A 22,753-nucleotide genomic window follows, 5' to 3' on the forward strand; every position below is an offset into this window, starting at 1 on the left:
ATGAAATGTATGTAATTTATCTTTATAACTATTTAATAAAATACAGTTATATTTTAGAATTTAAATTATTTAATTATTTTTTGATACATTTACGGTCGTTTATATGCTACTAGCTGAATACCCGCGGCGTTGCTCGCGTGAAAATAAAAGAAAAGTCGAAGAAGGCCTCCAATAATAGTAAATGCAACACACAATTGCCACGCCGCGCCGGCGCCGTTTTTCTTGAGGTCAAGGGGCGCGATTAATATAATATAATTATTATAAAACCAAGACACAAATAATCTTAAAAATGATTCGTTAGATGCAGAGCGAGCGGTAAGACTGAGTCGAGTCACCTCTCGGGTATCAGTCTCGCATGGACCCGCCTTGTTGTTGTTGTTATGTCTACCAAAATATAAATAATACAGAGGCACTTTTTTAATCGTATTTATTAATCAGTTTTATGCCGCTATGCGATATTTATCATATCGCTAACACCCCTTATCGGTGGAATTTCAAAAAGTTCGTTCGTATCCGGGGCCTACATTATAAAAAAACATTGTTGCAGTTAATTTTTTTTTTCTTAAGTTGATGCCTGCGACTCGTTGGTGCGGGCAGTCTCTGTTCAAACTCCGAAGCCACGCCCCCTTAGTCCTCGAGGTCACGGGGAACAATTTTCCCATTTTTTACCCCTTATCGGTGGAATTTCGAAAAATCCGTTCTTATCCGGTGCCTACATTATAAAAGGAACCTGTTGGCAAAATTTCACGTTTCTAGCTATTGTAGTTTGGGCTCTGCGATGATAAGTCAGTCAGTCAGGACAAACTCTTTTATATATATAGATATATTATATTTATTCGTCATCCAGGCGCTTTTTTGAACAAAAAACAATTATAAATTAGCCTCTGACGTACCAATTTTTAATTACGTAAAAATTAGTGTGAAAGATTGAATTGATACAGAATCCTGATTTTATTGACATATGTTAAAGTTTTCAATAATTATTATTTCAAAAAAATATTGAGGTTATTTTAATATTTAAAATAAATGGTGAATGTTCTGGGAAACAATTTTTTTAAGTTTTATGTTAAATGTTTTTAAATTAGATCCTTAATATTTTTAGCAAGACTTGATGATAATTGGTTTTATGACTAAAATTTTGCAAAAACGCTTTTTATAAAAATAAAACTGGTGAAAGCGCTAAAACATTAGTTTTTAAATAATATTAAATATATAATATGTTTTAAAAATATAAAATGTATTATAAGTTAGATTATAGAAATATTAGGTTGAAGTAATATCTAATGTTTCATAAGCAAAAATATACAACATAAAGTGGAAATACCGAAGGTCTTATTAATTTCCTATGAGACAGGTTTACTTGTATAAATTTTAAAGTTATGAGTTTTTGGAAAAAACCTTTTGTCAATTAGTTTTATAAGTCAACAAAAAATACTATATGACATGCAAAGGTTGAATTATTTTTTAAGTCCTTTGAAAATGAATAATATTTATATAAATATTAGCTTACGGGAATAGTATCTTAAAAGCATCAAAAAAATATATTAAATGAGTTTAGTAGTCAATTATCATATTCAAAAGGAGAAATGGCGGAGGAGCCAGAATATTTATTTTTAAATCTTTATGATGCGAGTTTTTTTTTTAAATCTTAGATTAATATTTTAAGAAAAACTAGTTCAGAAACTACAAAAATGTGTAAAACAGATCACTAGTTAATAACATATGAATAACAACTGTTATGCAATATATAAAATTTCATAAGTACAAAAAGAATCTTATAAAATAGTTCATTAGCTGACAATCATACACAAAAGTGAAAATTTTCAAGGTATCACAAAATTTAATTTTTAAGCCTTTATAAAAAGTGGTAATTTCTATTTTTAAATTCAAAATAAATTATAAAAATATTAGGTTCAAACAATAAATATTATGTTATAAGTGAAAAACAATATATATATCTTAAAAAAGAAGTTATTAGCAATAAATATGCTAATAAATTCTTTGTAAAGATGGAGTTGGTAAATGTGCCAATAATTTATAAAACGGATAATTTTTGTATAAATCTTAGATAAAGAGTATGAATATTTTGAAAAAACTACATTTCAATAAGTTCTATAAATAAAAAAAGTATGTAAAAGAGTTCATTGTATTTATTCCTAATATTTATAAAAATTATATAATTAATTATATAACTAATATTTATAAAAATATTAGATTAAAGTAATAAATATTGTCTTACAAGTGAAAAGAATATTTTAAAAAGGAGTTTATTAGCATAATTATACTGTAAAGGTAGACATGGAAAATGTGCAGAAGACTTAATTATTAAATCAATATAAAATGGTAAAACTTTTATAGAACCAAGACTAAAATTATTAGCTTAAAAAATAAAAAAGTAAATATAGTGCTAAAAAGAAGTGTTGTGTCCTAAATCCCTATAATATGTGAAGGAAAAGAAAATTTTTAAATCCTTACAATAAGGGTGTTTTTAACACCTAAAAAATTAGGCAAAATTTTAGAAAAAATGGTATATATGACAGAAAAGCCTTATTTAAATATGTATATTGATATCAAAGATAAATAAAAACAAAAATATTTAAAATATAAATTTTAACTAAAAAAGTAGTTTAGTAATAATATGTAAATTAAAAATTCGTTTAGCAGTTTTTTTAATATTTTTTTTTTATAATAAAACAAGTTGAAGATGCAGTAAAACCTATTTTTAAAACATTAAGTAAGCCTACAATTTTATTATTTTTCTTTGCTTTTTACAACTACATTTTTAACCTTTGAATCTCAAAATATTTTGCAAGGCCTTATTAGGGATAACTAGAGCCCTTTAAATAAAACGAAACTTTTAACTTAAAGTTTCGTATTGATAGTACAAATGCTAGAAATGAAAGATTTAAAATTAAATAAATAATACATAAAATATAATATGATTTTAAAAACCCATAGATTTTAAAACGTATGCTATAAAATAGAAGCTAATACTTAAGTAAAAAAAGTCTGATATTTTTTTAAAATTTAAATCCGCAAAAACTAATCAATCAAATTTTTTATACATATTAGTAAAAAATATATGCATATACTTTATTATAGTTCAAATTAAATTAGTATATTAATAAAAAATTAATTTATAAGCACTATTATAATTATTACAAACTCTAAAAATTTAAACTTTCTTTACTACTGCCTTACGCTTAAAAATATTTTTTTTATCTGTATTATTTTAATTATATACATTTTTAAAATGTTTATTTATCTCTTGCAATAAATCTGCATTTAGTTAATTTTAATGAGAAATAAAACAAATTGACTGATGTTCTAAAAACACATACATGCCACATCCGTTTTCCAAAGCAATAACGCAAAAATCATATTTTAACGTTAATTTATGCTATATATAATGAATCCAATAGATTTCATTATATATGTTCATATATCAATATTACATTAGTAAACATTAATAAATTGACATTTCGGTACATACAGTGGTTAAGATCAATAAATCGACATTGTGTTTTAAATTGTTTGCTGTGCCTCCTAATGAAAAATAATAATATTAGTGGAATTGTACAGAACCCAACAAATAAAGCTTCATTAATTTATAAATGTGTAATACTATAATGCTTAGGAAAATTTGCTTTTAAACGGTAAATTTCAATAGCACAATGATAATTGGATCACTGTGAATATTCGATTTCAATCAGTTTTCGTTAAAAGCATTGAGCTATTTTAGGTAGATAATTATTTATATGTTATTTGTAGTTTTAAGCGTTTTATTTAGTCAAATAAATACGTTTTGTTATACTAAAAGCTGCATGCGTATTTTCTAGACTTCATATATATTATTTTTAGAAGAGATTTTTGGATTACGTTAATATTTCTTAAATAAATGTTATGGAGTTGACCCCATACTAACATACTAAATTGACTCGCAGCACATTTATATAAATATTCCGTAAAAGTCTTCTGATTCATATTTGTTAAATAATCATAAAAGGAACCCCAGTTTAGGTATTTATGAGTCACTATCTCAAGGTTTTTGGTAAAAGAACTATATTTACTTTAAATACTCACTGACAGTCATACTTACTTATTATGACAATATACTTTTTACACCTTAAGTAATGCTTGTGTTTGTTTTTTATCAGATACTTAAACAATTTCTTCTACTATCGTGCGTATAAGTACTTATACAGTTAAAGTACTGATACTTATTACTTAACACACTTCCCAGGGTGTATAAAGTTTTACTTTTTATGCACTAGTGCAAAAAGTAATTTGACATTTATTTAATAAATTTGACAAAAAAATTTTTGACTTTTTTTTTACCGTAAAACTGCTTAAGTGCGTAAAGTAATTTGGTATTTTTGATTTTTTTATGTTATCTCTGGTAGTAAATAAAAATCTTGTATGTTACAAATTTCCCATTCATAAAAAAAGATGTGTAATCATTTTACACACTTGGTACATTAATAACTATTAAGTGCATTGTTCCATATCTTTTGCTGTATCATGTTTTTAATGTTTTTTAAAAAAATGAATTAAGAAGTAAGAATAAAAAAAAATTCAAAACAGCGTATCTTAGAAACAGTTGAATAAATGTATGGCATGTGATATATCGAAATGTTTATAATTTTGTGTAGAATTTAAAAATGTAATCACATACAGGGTGTTCCATTTAAAATAGGAAAGATGGTATTGACCACGGCTGCATAAAAGGCTCTGTATACAAAATTTTTATTAAAAACAATGCGTAACTAAAAATATTAATCTACGTGTGCAAGTATTTTTTCGAAAAATCCATTAAACTTTTTTTAATTGGTTGTTTCGCTGTTCATTGCATTCTTATGGGCGCATATTTATTTAGATAATTTAAGATGTGGCTATTAAATATATTTACTTTATCATCAGTTTCTACAGTATTGAACAAGTCATCCTTTTGGATCAATAATCCACCTGCAACAAAAATAATTATAATTATAATGTAATGGCCCCTAAATAACATTCTTTTTCTGAGATTAGATATTCTAGACTTTTGGAACAGGAAATATATGAGATTATGATATGCCAAAAAAACAGATACTATTTTGAACTAAGAATAAGCACATAATAAATTTTGCGTGGCAATAATCAATATTAAGAAGGGTAAAGATGTTTGTATTTAGTCCTGGTAGGCTCCAAGATTTGCTGAGAGATAAAATATTTAAGTCGGTGGAGACTGTAATAAAAGATCAATATTAAATAAAGAATTAAATGTTATTACCTAAATTAGCAATATTAACAGAGAATACGAAGGTGTAAAAAATAAATATCACTAAGAACTAAGTTAATATTTAAATTAACCTAACTATGACAATCTTTGAAAAATTACACCAAAATGTTCTTTAAACTAAAGCTTTAATTTAATTTTATAAAGTATGTTAATTTACCCTGTTAATTGTTTTGGCAGTAAATTTTCTATTATCGTTTCCAAACGGTTAAGATGTATTTGATTAGCCATATAATTTGAATAAAGTATAACAAAAATATTATTAGATATAGCTCTAGTTACTATCAAATAAAGTATAGTTTTTTGGATAACTTACTCTTAAACCCAAATAGTATAACTATAATAGAATTACTGTATTTAAGTGCGTTTTAAGTGAGCATTTTAAAGAGCTAAAATAATTTCTCTTTAAAATACATAACTTGCAGAACAAATTTTTTAACATCTACTAGTGATTATAGAAAGAAATAATTTCATAATTTATGAAAGATTTAATTAGGCATGAATAAAGAGATTTTAAAGGATTTAAAGGTAAAATATTTTTCAACCTAAGAAATTGAAAGACGGTTTTCTTAATTTTACTTGTAACGTAGTTAATATGCTCAGACTTAAAATAATGTCAATATAATTCCATAGAAGTTTTACAGTTAGTGTTGTTAGCTTGCTTAGTTTTTATTAAGCATGTGCACTCGTTTATTTTAATTAAACATGAGGATGAATCATGCAACAGGTAATTTACATTCGAAGTTTCTTCGTCATCTGTAAAACACATAAACTTATTCAAATCTAATATATCTAAAAGCCAATTTACATAAATAAAAAGCATAATCTCCAACAGTTAGTTTTTTTTTATTGCTATAAGCGTCATTTAATTTAATTTTTTGTTTACGATCTATTAAATATGACTGCCTACTTAACACTTTTGTAATTTAGTTCATTTAATGATATATTATGTTTAATTGTATTTTTTAATATATAAAAATACTGTAACAGAGAGCGTTACAAGCGTTTAAAACAAGAAGGTTTTTTTGTCAAAAGAACTATTTGTCACAATACAATAACAAATTTGTGACGTTACAATAAAAATAGAACAAGTTATTTTTTTATTGTTTTTAAACTATTGGGTAGTTTAGTAATAAATGCTTAGAATATACATCTGTACTAAGTGTAATGTTCATTTGCATACTGCTTCTTTTGTACAATATCATCAAAATAGTGAGCGAATTAAAGCAGTGGCGTGTTTACCCGACAGCAATAAGAGTTCTTTTTTTTTTGGAAATACAATATTACATTTTGAAAGTAAGGAATATTTTGGGTTTTTATGGTAGCACATCTAGTACAATAGCTTTAGAGTAGACCAAAAAAAAGAACTAGATTAAATTTTTAAAATAGTTTTATGATTTGTGCCTAGTAGTTCTTTACTTAACAGTTTTTTTTAATATGTTTATATAAACCAGTTAATAAATAATAACAACAACAAATAATTTTTTTGTAATTAATTTCCTTGAAATTAAATGGGTTAATTTTTCTTCCATAAGATGTTTGACCAGAACTGGTTTTTATGGATCCTCCCATGTTCCTAGGTTCCAATATATAAATAAGCAAAATATGTTTTAATTTATTTATTGAAAAGACTCAAAGTGCATGCCTTAAAACCCAGTATATACATATTTGAAAAATCTATTTATCAGAATTCACTTTAATTTTAGTAAAAGCTTTTATTAAGTTAAGTAAGTTTTTGAAAGCTTTTAATGTTGAAATTTTCTAAGAAAACATTTTATGATGAACTTTTTTTATTTCTTATTAAACTTCAATGTTCCATAAGAAAATTTATTAACTAGTTTATGTCTTAAAGAAGCTTTTAAAGGCTGATAATATCCACTATTTACATAGCTCTTTGGAAAATGGCTGAACTTTTAAAAATTATTTTTTTATTAAAATGGAGCAACCTAAAAAAAATTAATCACGCTAAGTACTATTTTTAAAGTAAATTTTTGGCTAATAGAGACTAAAGAGTTTTATACGAATAGCAACTCTTTTCATTATAGTAACTTAGTGCTCAGGAGATTTTAATAATTATAACTAATATTTAGAGATGGTAAAAAATTCTCGACTAAAGAAATTAAAATTGCAATTTTCTTTATTATTCGGCAAAATAACTGTAGAACTGTAGCTGCTTTGAGTAAAATATTACTGTCATTCAAAGTTCTATACCAAAACATCATGTATAAGATTTTCTATAGTTTAGAATTTAAAGAAATCCTTGCATTCCTAGGTGTTTTTTTAAAAATTTCTCATTCCCCAAGTTGCATCTTAATAGTGAATGTTTCAGAACATCCTGACGTATTAAGTACAATGCAATAAAAAGGATACAATTTTATTTGAAAATATATACTAAAAGGACATGTGCAATTTCATAATTAAAATATATAAATGGATGCAATTTATTACATACAAAATTTTTCCAATTTAATCAAATCTAGTTATTTATCTTTATTGGCATTTCAAAGCCGTGAAACTACAGTTAAAAATTCTTGTTGCCTAAAAAGCTACCGCAAACATTTAGTAATAGCGAAGCTTTTGATGCTAGTTTTCTACATTGAAACGGCGTCTTTCCTGGAGGTTTCTATACCTTTTAATTGAAAAGAATCTTTAATTAAAAACGAAAAGAAACTCGCATTTTTGAAAAGTCTCCTATGATTTCTTCACCTTATAATTTAATGGAGGCAGTATGGGAAGTATTTAGTGATAACTTGTATTAAGTACAAATATAATGAATAGGGGGTATAAACATTGATAATTTTTAGAATTCCTGAAATATATACTGAAAAGGCATGTACGTGGTTTAAAGCTATGCAAGCACACATTTCTTCCAATTTTATTATTTAATATAAAAATAGCTGTAGTTTTAACCATAATTCAACTTAACCTTATTTATATCTAAAACAAGACTCTGACCATTCATAAGCGGTTTTTTACCAGAGAAGTTAATAATAAAAAAATTAATTTATGATTAGATGAGAGCTTTTAATACAATTTTAAAAGTAAATCCTTGGTTGGTCGAAGGTAAGGAATATTGTAGTTTGGAAAATGCAAAACTGCAACTCACCATAATTCAACTTTGTCTTTTTTGTATTTAAAAGGAGACTCTTGAGTATTCTTAAGCGGCCTTTTCAGTAATTTTTTTTTTAATTAAAAAAAAACTTGATTAGATTAATTAGCTTGATTTGGTTATCACCTTGATAAAGCGGGGATAAAGAGTATAGAAAGTATATACAACTCTGGAAGCCTTAAAAAAATTAATAAACTTTTAGTGGATGATGGATTATTATACATTAAAACAGCTTATTTTTCGCTGCGTTTTTTAAAGTTTTAAACGAAAAAATATACTAGACAACTCGCGTCTCTCCAAAAAGGTTTTCATTTCACAAATTAGAGAGTTTTGGATTTTATTAATAATATTTAAATACTGAGAGCCTAGGAAATTTTATTTTTGCCTCTGGCTATGTAAGTTGCATGCGTATTTAGTGCAATTTTAAAAATAAAATGCTGTTTAGTAGATGTTAAACTGGTTTTTATGATTAAATATTTAAAACAACATTTTACTTCAATGCGTAGATTTTTCCCACGCATAAGTTATTTTCAGTACAATTTTAAAAGGAAAACCCTTTAAAAACCAAAAATAATTAAAAATTAATAGGCAAATTAACTCAATTTATCGAGTTTTATTCCAAAATCTACAATACTTCTCAAGCATTAATGAGAAATAGAAAACAAAATTTTAATTTTGACACCGTGTATCTCACAAACTATCAACTTCCGGACTAAGATATGTGTCAATTCGCATATTACTGGGTCTTCTTACGCATCATTTATTCCAGTTCCAAAGTGCTCATTTTTAATCTTTATTAATTTTACAGGAATAAAGAAAAACTTCTAATTTTTGTTTTAAATATTGGAATATTGTGTAGTATCGAGTCGATAGTTGGAAAGTTATATATATTTTTTTAATTTAGAAGAACATATACAGTACATAAACAACTTAAAAAAAATTATACAAACAGGTGAAATTTGCGATACCTAAAATTTTAAACTGTTAAGGTTAACCCTTTTTCGATTGTTTCGCATAATAGGTCATCGTTATTTATTTCTTCAATTTCACCATCAAGTAGTTAATAAGCTTATGAAAAATTTAGCTGTGCTGTCAATAAATCATTAACAATTTTGATATGATGGTGGTATCCATTAATATCAAACTTTTATTTTTCTTCGTAATAGGTTTTCCCATCCCAACAATGATTCTATATGCATCTTCTCCTTGGACTACAACTTCTCCGTTTGTTGTTCTTGATACCACCATCATTTTCGTAATCGTAAAAATCGTAGCCAATTTATTAAATTCTACCTTTTTCAAATAAAACTGCACAATGCATCTTTTAAATAAAAAATTAAATTATGCCAAGTCTAAAAACTAACGGAATAAAAAAACAAAAACAAAATATTGCTGGTCGCGCCCTCTATGACATAATTCAAAAAAAGATAAATTGTCGGATTTGTCATATAAAAAACCGCATTTCAAATTTTGTTAAAAACGAGGAATAAATGCTAAATTTATGGCCAAGTTAAAAAAAATACAATAAGTTCAATATCACCTGTATCTTAGTTGTCTTTAACTCTCAAACTAGGGAAATTGAACTATTTGAACCAATATTTTTTACTAATAAATTATTTACCATTATTTATAGGACACCCTGTATACTGCATTCACTAAAATATAGGCTATTTAAACTAAAATATATGTAGTATATATTATACTATTATATGGTCCATTTAAGATCGGATGGCAGAATATCTAAGAAAGTGGTACGTGACCGGCATATACAGAAGAAATTTACCAAAATACAAGCCGCCTTATTTGAAAGAAGTAATTGAGTTGAATGAAAAATAGAGGTCCCTTTTAGATTCAATAGGAAAGCACTATTTTGTAGACAATGTATTACATGGTTGTCGAATAATTGTTTTTATTTTTCATTGCAATGGTATAGTGTATCGTAAGCGTTATGATAATAACTAACATGAATACAAGTTTTACGTAAGATTATAAAATCGGTGCCCTGAGAGGCTCTACAAGTTTAGATAATTTTCCACTTATCTTAACGTTCGGCCACTGAACTTAGGTTATGAGAAATTTACCTACTGCTACTATTGCAAGACCTTTACTGTATCTCGAAAACCTTGCTAAATGCGGATTTAATTAGCAGCTTATTTAACATACCCGATTATGAGAATTTAAGAAAAGAGGATTGGAAAGGTGGTGGTTTTGGTCTTTATGTAATAAATAAGGAATTTAGTTTTCTCTAATTACTTATTTCATTTTAATTACACAAAAAATTAAATGTTCCTATTGTTAAACTTATGGCGACCGCCTTTTAATTTTAAAGGAAATATTTCAATTTTGTTCGATAATCTGAAAGATATTTTAGTAAGGCTAGGTCACCCAATTTTATAATATAATATTTGTTAAAATATATTATAAAATTGATAAGATTATTAAATTAATTTTTAAGACGCATATTTTTAAGAGGTACTTTATCATTGTACATTATTAAATAAATAAAGAAATAAATGTCATAACCTTATTAAAACATGTTTTAACATAATAAACATTATTGTCGTGAAAACCGCTAATTTACTTTCAAACGTGTTTCGTACGAAAATTGCAAATACAACTGGTCATGTAGTCGTTGAAATTATATAGCTTTGGACCCAAGAATCTTCCAGGGAAAACTGTATACGGGCTTGTAAAGTAGGAAGAGGAAAATATGTTCCGGTCAGACCGCAGCAGCAGTTGGAAATTTCCCTCAGGCAAAGGACGATGGTTTAAAAGTAATCCAGGGGGAGCACACAGTTTCCTCGAAACGAACATGAAACACCTACCTTAAATCACTTTTAAACTTAGGTAAATTGGTTGACTTTATAAAATAAAAATCATTTATATTCACAATCATGTAGGATGTTTTAAAAACTCTATTGAACATAATAGCTAAAAATGATAATAGTTCTGTTGTTTAGAAGAAAAGAAAGATGATTGACGGGTAATGAGCGGAAAATAGAGCATATTTTAGTGTTGATAGTTTCAATAATAAGTGTTACTTACAGCATGTGAACACAATTTGGTTAATTAATATGCATAACTTAAAAGGATATGAACCCTATTTTCTCACTATATATTATTTTCCGCAGTAAGCTGTAATACGTCTGTTATAATAAAAGCTAAATAAAATGGAAAATTCTTGTAGTATTACCTCAAGTCTATAAAAACAAAATTAGCAGTAAGAAATGAACAAGTTCTTTCTCACTTGATGCAAGAAGCCACAAAATAGAGGTAATTTTGTATCTAAAGATTCAAAGATGAAAATTTAAACTTAATTAAGTACTAAACAATAAATTGGTTTTATTCATAGTTTACAAAGTAAAAACAAATTAAATGCTACAAGTACAATAACATAAAAGTACATGTTCACATCAAAGAGATAAGTCTACAATATTCAACTCAAACCTGTGTTTTATCATCAAAAGCTATAAAACTACTTTTACAAAAACGCTTTATGCTGAAGATTATTTAAAAAAAAATTTCTCTGAAACTTCTATAATCGTTATGTAATATTTATTAATCTTACATTAGTTTACAAATTATATTATTTTACAAGCATATATTTCATTTTTTTTCTTCGCTGAACCTTTACCCTAATAAAAGAAAAAAGTCTTTTAAGTCAATTGACGTTTAATACTAACGCTACCCGGATGAAACGTGACTTTCACTGCTGTGCAAAGTTTGGACTCTTAATTAAACTTGGTTTTATGTGTTAAAAAAATACACTATACATCTATATTTGTTAAAAAAGCTGCTGTATGCTGGATTTTTGTTGTTCTTCTTTTTCTTTTTATTTTTGAGCTTCTGTGATTTTTATACGGCCACTCAGGTTCATTCAAATCGACCTACAGCCCAACGCAGGTTCTGAACCACGAAGCAATTTTTCGTAAAGCCAAATAATCAAGTCCATGCCAGGATTTGATCCAGAGACCGTTAAAATCGTGAACATTTATCAGCAAGGGATTTTTTGAATTTATCTAATGTTTTTTTTTTAAACTACATATGAAGAAAATATTTTAGTTCACAATTACAAATAATATCCTAACAGCAAAAATTATTCCTTTTTTGAATTCTAGACAAGAATAATACTCTCAATTAAAATGTTTAAATTCTAAAAGGCATTCTACAAGATGAAAAGTATCCTGGATAGTTCTTTGTTAATGTTGGAATTTTTTTGTGTTGCTCTTTACCCTATAAACTCCAAATTTTCTCTACATTACGGACTGCCTAGGGTTTACAATCAGACCAGTGGTGTCTTTTGTGGATTTTCCTTGATATATACTTTCTGCTTGGTTAAATGGAATTTTTAGAGAGGTAATAGGCGTTAAAAGCTGTTTTTCCCATAAGAAATCCATCGTATTTGCAAATTTTTTAAACAAAATAAGTATACCACACTCAGTTAAAAACCTTTTTGCTGGTAGGTTACGACTTGCATGAAAAAGTAAGGGATTTTAACTACTTCAGGAAATAAGAAAATATAAAATTGTTCTAGGCAGTTGTGAAAGTTTTTTATTATCTGAAGTCAACGAGTATTAGAACTCATTACATAAATTATGCATAACTTATATGGACTTAACTCCTCTTTCCTTATTATTAACCTTTTAATCTCTTTATACATCATATTTTAAATAAATCAGGATCAAATTTACGTTGTAGTAAAAACTTTTAACTTGTTATTTAGTTGACATTATTTTAAGTGTACTTTCTCTTAACATTTGGGAAAGAAATTAATAAAATTATTGCAACTACCTTTAAGGAATGAAGAATGTCATCAACTGCTTGAATAGAACTGGAAGGAAATGACAACTACTTCAAAGAGCAAGCAAATATGAAATTCTTTCACAGAGTTAAAAAAGAAGTAAAAAATATCTATAATTATTACAATTTAAAAATTGTTTAGTTAAAAAAACAAAAATTAAAAATATGTTTTATATTTGTTTTTATTTTTCATAAAGAAATATGCATAGAATGTATTGGATCTTAGTAATATTTATTGTTTTAAGGTTCATATTTTACACAATAATGATGCAAGCTGTTAAAAAAATATTTTTATTTTAAATACATGTGTTTTTTTGAAAATGTTATGATTATTATGATTACGGGTGGCGTAGAATTTCAATACTTAAAATTTGTATATAGGAAAAAGTGCCTCTAATAAATTTATAAATTTAATCAAAATATGTGCTCTTTGAAAAATACATATCGATATTGTATGTCTATATATTTTTAGTGAAATTATAAAATTTCCAAATTATTTAGCATACTTTGTAAGGAAAAGTTACATGAAGATGAAGATCAAGCTCAGTATTTTATTATCATATTTATAAGTTCGATAAAATAATCGTTGTTAAAGATAAATCAGTGTATAAATATAGTATGAGTGTAAAAATACAATGTTACCAACTTACATATAATTTTTAAAACGTTGTTTAAATATTTTATTAATTTTAATATAGTAGATGTTCTTTTTAAGTAATAACACTATTTTTACCTTAATATTGCTAGAACTAAAAAATATGGGTAATTAGGAATTTCTTTTTGTTAAATTAAATTTGTTGACTTGCCAATTTTTTCAGATTATACTTTAAATTTCTTTTATAAAATAAGAGAATAAAAAAGTCAAAATAATCACTGTCACGGATACATATTTATATAAGCAAAAAGCAATGTTGGCAATCTATTTACAATAAGCTCTAATAACTTTTTAATTTTCGGGTTAAATTTTTATAATTTTTTCAAGTTATCAGTTTTTTAATATACTAGATATAACCTTTAAGAATAACACAGTGTCTAGTTTGATAATAATTAAAGTTACATGACTTAAATGAAAAAAAAATTAAATGCCTAATTTTTATTGTAAATTGAGATTGTATTCATAATTCTATGTAGGCTTTTCTACACGTGCATGATGAAGCTCAGCACATAATATTAGTAATGTCGACAAAGTATTAATTGCCAAAAAAAAATATGTGTATAAATATAGAGCGTGTTGCCAATTTACAAGTTCTAATGCAGACAAGGTTTGACTAAAAATGAAAAATTTGACTAAAAAGGTATTAACCCCCAATAAAAAAGACCTATAGACTAAAATATTATATAAGGAAGCTCCGCAAAATAAATGCCAATTTTGTTTTAAGAATAACAGATCATCAGAGTCAACACTCAATCAAAAACATAAATATATTATGTTATGGTTGCTTTTAATTAAAACTAAGTGTTAAGTCCGATAATGATGAGATATCTCATCGAAATACATAACTCCTAAAATAAGATTGGTATTTATTTTGTGAAGAATTTTTTTTTTCGAAAACATCTTCCTTAATTCTTTCTTATACAATTGTCTATCTAGCAGATATACTCTTTGTGTTTTACAAACCTGAAATCCGAAAATTACAAACCGAACTGATTACTACAGAAAGACCGCAACAGAATTTTAAGAACGGACTATAAGGCTGCTATTTTTCAAGTCAGGTCCCGACCTAGATCCCCTCTAGCTATAATATGACGCATTTATCTTCTCCCTAATATTACCCTTAGGGTCTCTTCTTAAAAGAATGGCCTTTGCCGCGGTGGACGGTAAAACTAAATCACTTTATGTTGTTTTAGTAAGGAAACACAATAAGCATTTTGTAGTAAAGATTTTAAAACCAAACTTGTTTGTTTTTTTTTAGCTAATTGTAATCATATTAACATAATACTCGTTGGGATGAAAATTAATATAAAATTAATATTAATCTGGCAACAAAGTTTATGGGCTATAAAAATGTACTAGAAATAAAATATTTTTTTTATATTTAAGAATAGAATTAGAAAATTAAATTCAAAATATATTTTGCAGAAGTGCACTCTATTAAGAAATAGTTAAAATTTATTCTGGAAGCTTGAATATAAAATTCGTCACTTGATATGATATTGAATAGAACCACTATTTAATTTTTCACATTATATTATTATAGAGTTTGGTAATTAAACTATGTTGATTGCCGAATATACAATCAAAGTTCTAATGTTTTAGTCTAACCCAATTAACATTCATGAGCAATTCGATTAAAAGTGCTTTAGAAAGTCTTTAATAAAAATTAATTATTACCACCTAAATCTCAATCTTCGGATATTCTAGTCTTTCTTACAGCTTTCGAAACTAGACGTTTTAAATTCTAAAACAATACACCACATAAAAATTCTGTCTTCGCTCGAATATTTAAAAAGTTTTAGTATTCAATTTATACAAATGGAAATTTATATGGCAGAATAGATCCAATTTCCTGCTCTGCTAGCGATCCGTTGTATTTTCTGCTGTAATGACGCTTTTAAGAACATTGCATTCCTTTCCTGGTTATCGGTGTGCTAGCTTAAGGCTGGACATTATTTCCATATATAATCTAAAATACAAATATTAGTTTTCATGTATAGTTTTGGTTGGTCTTATATATCAGTCGCTATATTTTATTACATCTATAATCCAAATCTACTTCAGGTCTAAAATACCGAAAAACTCCCGAATTCGAAAAATTATGATATAATAATTTGGTTATTACAATTCTTAGCCATGTCCTTATACAGTGTGTGAGGGGTTCGATTTCCCATACTTTACCCACGTGTGGTACGTTTAATTCATTGACAAAAAACCACATAAATAGTGGCCGTACTCTTCATTACTGTAAATGGCAGCCATATCAAAATTTTAGTCTTTAGTTCACTGACACACAGGTCACCACATACACTATCGGACAAAAGTAGAGCAACAAAGTTCAATTTTATTAATGTTTGAATAAAAAAAATTATTGGGTTGTGATTTTCCGCTAAGCTTAATAATGCTTAAACACTATCCTTATACTGAAAGTTATATTTCAATACATTTTGGTGTACTTTTAATCATTTTAAAAACGGTAAATATTAATGATTATAAAAATTGATAATGGGGGCGACAAAAGTAGAGCGACAAATTGTATTTAACAGTATTTTATTTTACTTCAGTTCAACAAAAAATATTTAACACATTTAACAACAAAAACAATTGGAAGTAATACATTAGTAATTGATAGAATATCCATTATTATTAATTACTTGCTGACAACGGCGCGGCATTGAAGCAAACAACTTCTGAATTACATTTTTGGGAAGACTTGTCCAAACTTCACTAATTTTATTTATTAAGGATTGTTTATTTGGAAACATTTGGGTACGAATACGACGTTCTACTTCTTCCCAGAGATTGTCAATGGGGTTAAGATCTGAGGATTGTGCTGGCCACTGTAAAATACGAACATTATATTCCCCAAACCACCGTTGAACAACTTGCGAAGAATGTTTTGGATCGTTGTCCTGTTAAAAAATAAAACGCAATGGCATTTCTTATTCTGTATAAGGAAGCATAACATTCTGCATGATATCCCTATAAACAAATCGGTCCACCGTATCATTAATAAAGTGCATAGGGCCTACTCCATTCAATGAAAAACAACCCCATAAAAATACACTACCTTTACCACGCTTAATTGTAGGTGTTACGTATATAGGATTAAACCTTGTATTGATTGGTCGCCTCACACGCCTCATTCCATCAGAATTGAATATTTTGTAGCGCGTTTTATCACTGAATAGAACTTTTTTCAAACATTGACGGTCCAGTTTAAATGCCGGCGTGCAAATGCCAACCTTGCTGCTCTATTTCTTATTGAAACTAACGGCTTTTTAACTGGACGTCTACTAAATAACTTTGCGTCTACTAACCTTCTTTGTACTGTTCGTATACCAACCGTAATTTCTGGAATTTCGGCAATAATTCGAGGTGCGGACTTCCAAGGATCATTTTGGGAAATCCTTTTGATGCGTCTGTCAGTCATTACTGATGTTTTCCTTGGCCTTCGCGATTTTGGCAACTTCTCTAAATATTCCCTCTCATTATACGATGATATTATCTTGGACACAGTGTACCGGGGTAACTCAAACTATCTTGAAATATCGTCTTGTTTGTTACCTTCCATGAATCCATTCACAACTCTTTGCTTCAAGTCTTTTGAAATTGGAATTCCTCTCGGCATGATTAATCTTACACAGAAATATTCAAAAAACATAAAAATCACCTTACGCAATTATTGTATCCCTTTACTTTTGCTAAAACCCTTCTTTTAAACAAATTAATTGAATGTTGAATGAAGCCGCACTTAATTCTCGGCCTATTTGTGCTATATCGTGTAACCCCACTGACTTTTCAATTTCAACTCCCAGATATTTTTTAATCGATAGACTCATCACTTCTTTCCCAGAAAGAGATGTTGGTCACATTCCAGAAAATCATCTAGACTTATGGCCAAAGGTTGTGCAAATTAGACAGTTATTTTGGAAAAGGTAGACTACAGATTATTTGAATCAACTGGTATTGTTAAAAGATACTCTTCCATTTTATTGCTCAATAATTAGAGACACTGAAGTTTTATGTGGTCAAGACGAAAAGATTAGAAAAGGTACCCAAGTTCAAACTACCGAGGCAGAATTTACTATACCTATATAAAAGGTTTGTACTTTGCCTAGTAATTTACATAATAATGTTTGATTAGTCAAAGTCAAAGTCAAAATATACTTTATTTGCTAAGTTTATAAACTTGTGATAAAAGCTTCCTAATCCTAGAATTTATAATACAAGTATTTATTTGGTTATACAGGATATAGGACAAAAACAGAATACAGAATCGATTTTGATTGTACATAGAAGCATATTTTATATAATTAAAGAAAAAACCAAAAAAGAAGAAAAGAAAAGGCGAAAACCAATATAAAACAAGAATTATAAAAAAAAATAAAATAAATCTGATCAACAGATATATAATTATTTTTAAATATTAAAATGAGTCGTTAAAATACTCTTCAATGCTGTAGTAAGCTTTTGGTAAGATTAATTTCTTTAGTTCTCTCCTAAACTTTCTAAGGTCTGTAACAGTCCTAATCGAAAAAGTAACATGATTAAATATTTTACGACTGATAAATATAAGAGAGTTTTTAGTGAGTGAGGAGGTGGGGATTGGAAGAGATAAGTTGCCCACTTGACGAGTATTATGATTGGTGCAGGATGGTGGACTTACGGACTTATGTATGAGTGTTGCAGTTTCCAATAAAAAAAGTGAGAAAACTGTTAAAATTCTTTCAGCTACAAAAAGAGGTTTACAAGAGACTCTCAGACCAACACCACACAGATACCTTAATGCTTTTTTCTAAATAGTAAAAATTATGTTAAGGAGTCCCTTGGAGCACAAACCTCAAAATGGCAACCCATAACGGATATGAGAGTCTATTAGGGCAAATTAACCTGAACGAGGAAACAACCCCCTTCAACTCATGCCTGGCAACCCTGACTGCAAAACAACCAGAAGAAAGTTTAGCAGCAAGGCCCAAAACGTGGTTATCAAACCTTAAACTCTCATCGATGAAGAGGCCGAGAAATCGACAATAATCCCTACCATGTGGGCTCTGCTCCTCAAACAAAAAACCCTCTACATTACATATAAAGCCCATCAGAACAAAAGTCTTATCAACATTGAATACAAGCTGATTGCAAGCACCACTCTTTAATTTTGTGAAGATCCTCTACTATAAGAGATCTGACTACTTTTTAATCTTTGTTATGCCACAGAATTGTAGTATCATCTGCAAACTGAACCATTAGTCTATGCAGTGATAGAGAGCTTAAGTCATTAACGTATAATAAAAATAAAATAGGACCCAATACTGACCCTTGAGGTACACCATCACATTTAAGATGTGCTATCCCTGACGAAAATCCAGATGCAACCACCTTCTCGGTGCGGCCAGGCAGGTATGACTTCAACCACCCCAAAGCCACTCCCCTAAATCCGTAAAAATCAAGCTTTGACAGCAGTATTCCATGATCCACACAATCGAAGGCCTTGGACAGATCACAGGACACCGCTGCTGCAGCCTCCTTGGAGTTCATAGATAGATACACACTCTCCAAAAATCTGAAAATAGCATCCTGAGTACCCTTAGATGACTGAAATCCATACTGATTAGGGCACAGCACATTGTATTTGGTCAAAAAAGAGACAATTCTCTTTTTTGCAAGCCGCTCAAGAACCTTGGAGAGGGTAGACAAAATTGATATGGGACGGAAGTTATTAGAGGGTCGGTCCAAGCTACCACTCTTATGAAGAGGAATAATCATGGCTTCCTTTAAACAGGATGGGAACTCGCCCTGAAGAAATGACTGATTGATTGCCCAAACCAAAGCACTTAAAGCGCTCGCAGGCAGAAGTGACAGCAGACGTGAAGAGATACCATCGGAACCCGAAGACCTATGATTCTTCAAGCACTGAATTGTTTCAAGGACCTCGGTTGCATCTACAGGGTGGAATAAGAATGATTGGTTGATAGCATTCCGATTAAGATACTGCAATGGATCGCCGTCACTGGGAATTGCTTCCAGTTACTTCTCAGCAATATAAGAAAAATAGCCATTGAAATCATCGGGCCCCAAGTCCAATTCAACCAACCGCCGACGAGAAGACTGCCTACATTCGTTAATGATTAACCAACTTTCCTTCTGTCTGTTACCGGACGAATCTAAGCGCTCATTGTAATACAGTTCCTTTCTGACTTTTATCAGCTTATAAATTTTCCGATAATCCTGAAAATAAGACCTGATGAATTGATTGTCAATAGATTTGCAAAGTCTTGCTAAGCATCGCAAGTATATTTATGATTATTATATTATACTTGTATGACATTACTTTTTATTTGTTAATTTATTAAAAGACTAGATTAGGAAAAATTGTCATTTAGTTTTAAATATCATTGTATATAATGTTTCTTTTATATAACTTATAAGTAACTAACTTAGCTTTGAGTTTTTGGTGATTTGCAACCATCTCAAATCCATTTGAAGTTAACTTTTTAATTAATTTTCACAAAAAAAACCTTAGTTTGTCGAGGTTTATAACCACTATAAACCGATTTGGTTATCCATTATTAATATCTAGATAAAAAATGACTAAAAGGGTCCGGTAAAGTTAAAGGGACGTCTAAAAAACGATTTTTTTTTAAATTTTTACATAAAATGTTGAGTTTGAACATTTTATTGATAAAAAAGTGAGGATAAAGTACAAAAATGCAAAATTTTAAAAATTATAAAGGATTTTCTACTTACGTATAATTCACAATTACACCTGGCTTAACTACACTGTATTTGTGACTAGGCATTGCGTTGATCATTATATGTGCTAATAATTTAAATTTAAATCCTTAAGTAACAAAATTCTGTAACTTAGAAGGATTTATATCACTTCTTTAGGTCATAAACACAAATTTCCACACGCAAATCAGGAATAACAAATATGTAAATACGGATTTATTCATAAATAAAAAAACTGTCAAATGTCACTTATGTCAACATATATTATTTATTGGGTACTAGTACGATTAACATAATTTTCTGTCCTGTCTCATTATAGGTAAGTATTTGTTTATTTATATTATCATAAAATATGAGTTTTGAGATAAGGTGTGTTATACGAAACTTGCTTGGAATTTCGCCTATATTTCATAAATGCAATAAAAAATATACCATTCCGTCAAAGTTTACTGAATAAAATACAGTATTAGTAATAAATAAAATATAGTATTTTATTCAGTAAACTTTGATTTCGTTTAAAAAAATGACCGATGACGTCATATCTTTTTTTTTGTTCCACCCTGTATTCAAAAATTTATGTGAAATAATGCGCAACTTAAAATGAAAATCGACGGGTCCGAGCGTTAAAAATCTCAAAAAATCATGTCTCTAATTTTTATCGAATTTATGCGGAACTTTAGGCGGTCACTGTATATTAAATTACATAAAATATCAAATAATTTAAATAAATAATACCTATTTTTTAACACCTGATAAATGTGTTTTGTTCATGTAATGTAAAATCTAACTCTATTATGCCTTTATTATCTAAAATTGAGTCCACAGCCAACCCATCTAACTAAAAAGTGTTTCAGACAAAACCAAAAAATGCTACTGGGGACATAGTGAAGCCACTGCCATTTTTGTCAATAAGGTTGTTGTTTTATTTTTCTTGTGTGTAAATTACAAAATATTTAGTTAAAAGGGACACAAAGCGATAAAAAATGCTATAAATTTACAATAGTAGCCCCCAAAAAGTTCCAAAATTGCCCCAATATATATATTTTTCAATTATAGCAAAATCAAGAGCTAAAAAACCTTGTGCAAGCCGGCAATAATTACGTGTTTAACGTATGTACAAAAACCTTTATAATTTCCAAACTTTTGTATTTTTTCCAATCATCCTCACTTTTTTATCAATATTTTGACCACACTCAACATTTTATGTAAAAATTTTCAAAAAAAAATCGGTCTTTAGACGTCCGTTTAACTTTACCGGACCCCACACATTATTTTTGCGACATTTTGGGTTCGTATAAGCAAAATAATTGCTATGTTATAATAATATACTTAATTACACATTTGTATTAATATTTTCCTAAAAGAAATGAAAGGAATACGCTTAATTTTGGTATCGAATACTAAATAGATACTTCACAAATAGACACAGTGGTCTTTTATAATATTATAACCTAGAAGGATGTTTCAGTCGTTCTCCAAGCAGATTTCCGAAAAAATATAACTATAATTAAACCTAACTTACTTACATCAATCCATAAAAATAAAGTACAAACACACCCACAACGCGTTTAATGTACCACAACACTCTAAATTCCACCAAAAAAAAACAAACCAAAGCCGCTTAGCAAATACGCATTTAACTCTCGAATAACAGAAAGTTCCTGTTATAGTGACTCATCATCGAGCAGAAACAGAATCTAAAAACCCTAAACCTATATGCCTGCGACAATTTGAAATAATAATACTAATAGATTGGCGAAGGCGCATATTTCAACACAACACATCGGTGCGATTTAAAATAATTGTTAAAAATTGGCGAAAACGCCGGCCATATTTCAGATATTTCAAATTGGCTCGGACCCCTGTTTAAGGATTTGCCGAGAATTATTTTACTCTAAAAGCTGAATCTGTCGACAACGGTGCCAATAGAACCGCATTCGTCAGTAATTCAATTATTTTTTACGGTCTTATCAGTGCGTTTTAAATAATTTTATACTAAAAGAGTTTAGGATGCGGCAACGCCGTATCTTTTCGTTTCAAGGCGTGCATCGAAGTTTGATATATGAACGATGACACGCACCTGCACGGAAAACGGAGCACTTTATGTAAAATTTCTTTGAAAATTAATAATAAATATTTGTTGCGTTGTATTTTTCTAATAAATTAGACACAAATAAAA

The 22,753-nt window shown here is 28.3% G+C and overlaps 1 protein-coding gene across 4 annotated transcripts in view; it reads right to left on the reverse strand.

Moving 5' to 3' along the window:
- The window catches only part of LOC126748647 (uncharacterized), a 207,929-nt gene that overhangs the window by 78,868 nt on the left and 106,308 nt on the right, over nucleotides 1-22,753 (reverse strand). Inside the window, exon 1 of one of the 4 annotated variants that reach the window (XM_050459617.1) lies at nucleotides 4,100-4,259. The exons of the other annotated variants lie outside the window; for them this stretch is intronic. Within the exon in view, the coding sequence (XP_050315574.1) occupies nucleotide 4,100 (1 nt within the window). The 5' untranslated portion in view covers nucleotides 4,101-4,259. Of the gene's footprint in view, nucleotides 1-4,099; nucleotides 4,260-22,753 lie in introns of those variants that run through there. 4 annotated transcript variants of the gene reach the window in all.

Source organism: Anthonomus grandis, chromosome 1 (assembly GCF_022605725.1).
Source record: "Anthonomus grandis grandis chromosome 1, icAntGran1.3, whole genome shotgun sequence".
NCBI classification, from domain to species: Eukaryota; Metazoa; Arthropoda; class Insecta; order Coleoptera; family Curculionidae; genus Anthonomus; species Anthonomus grandis.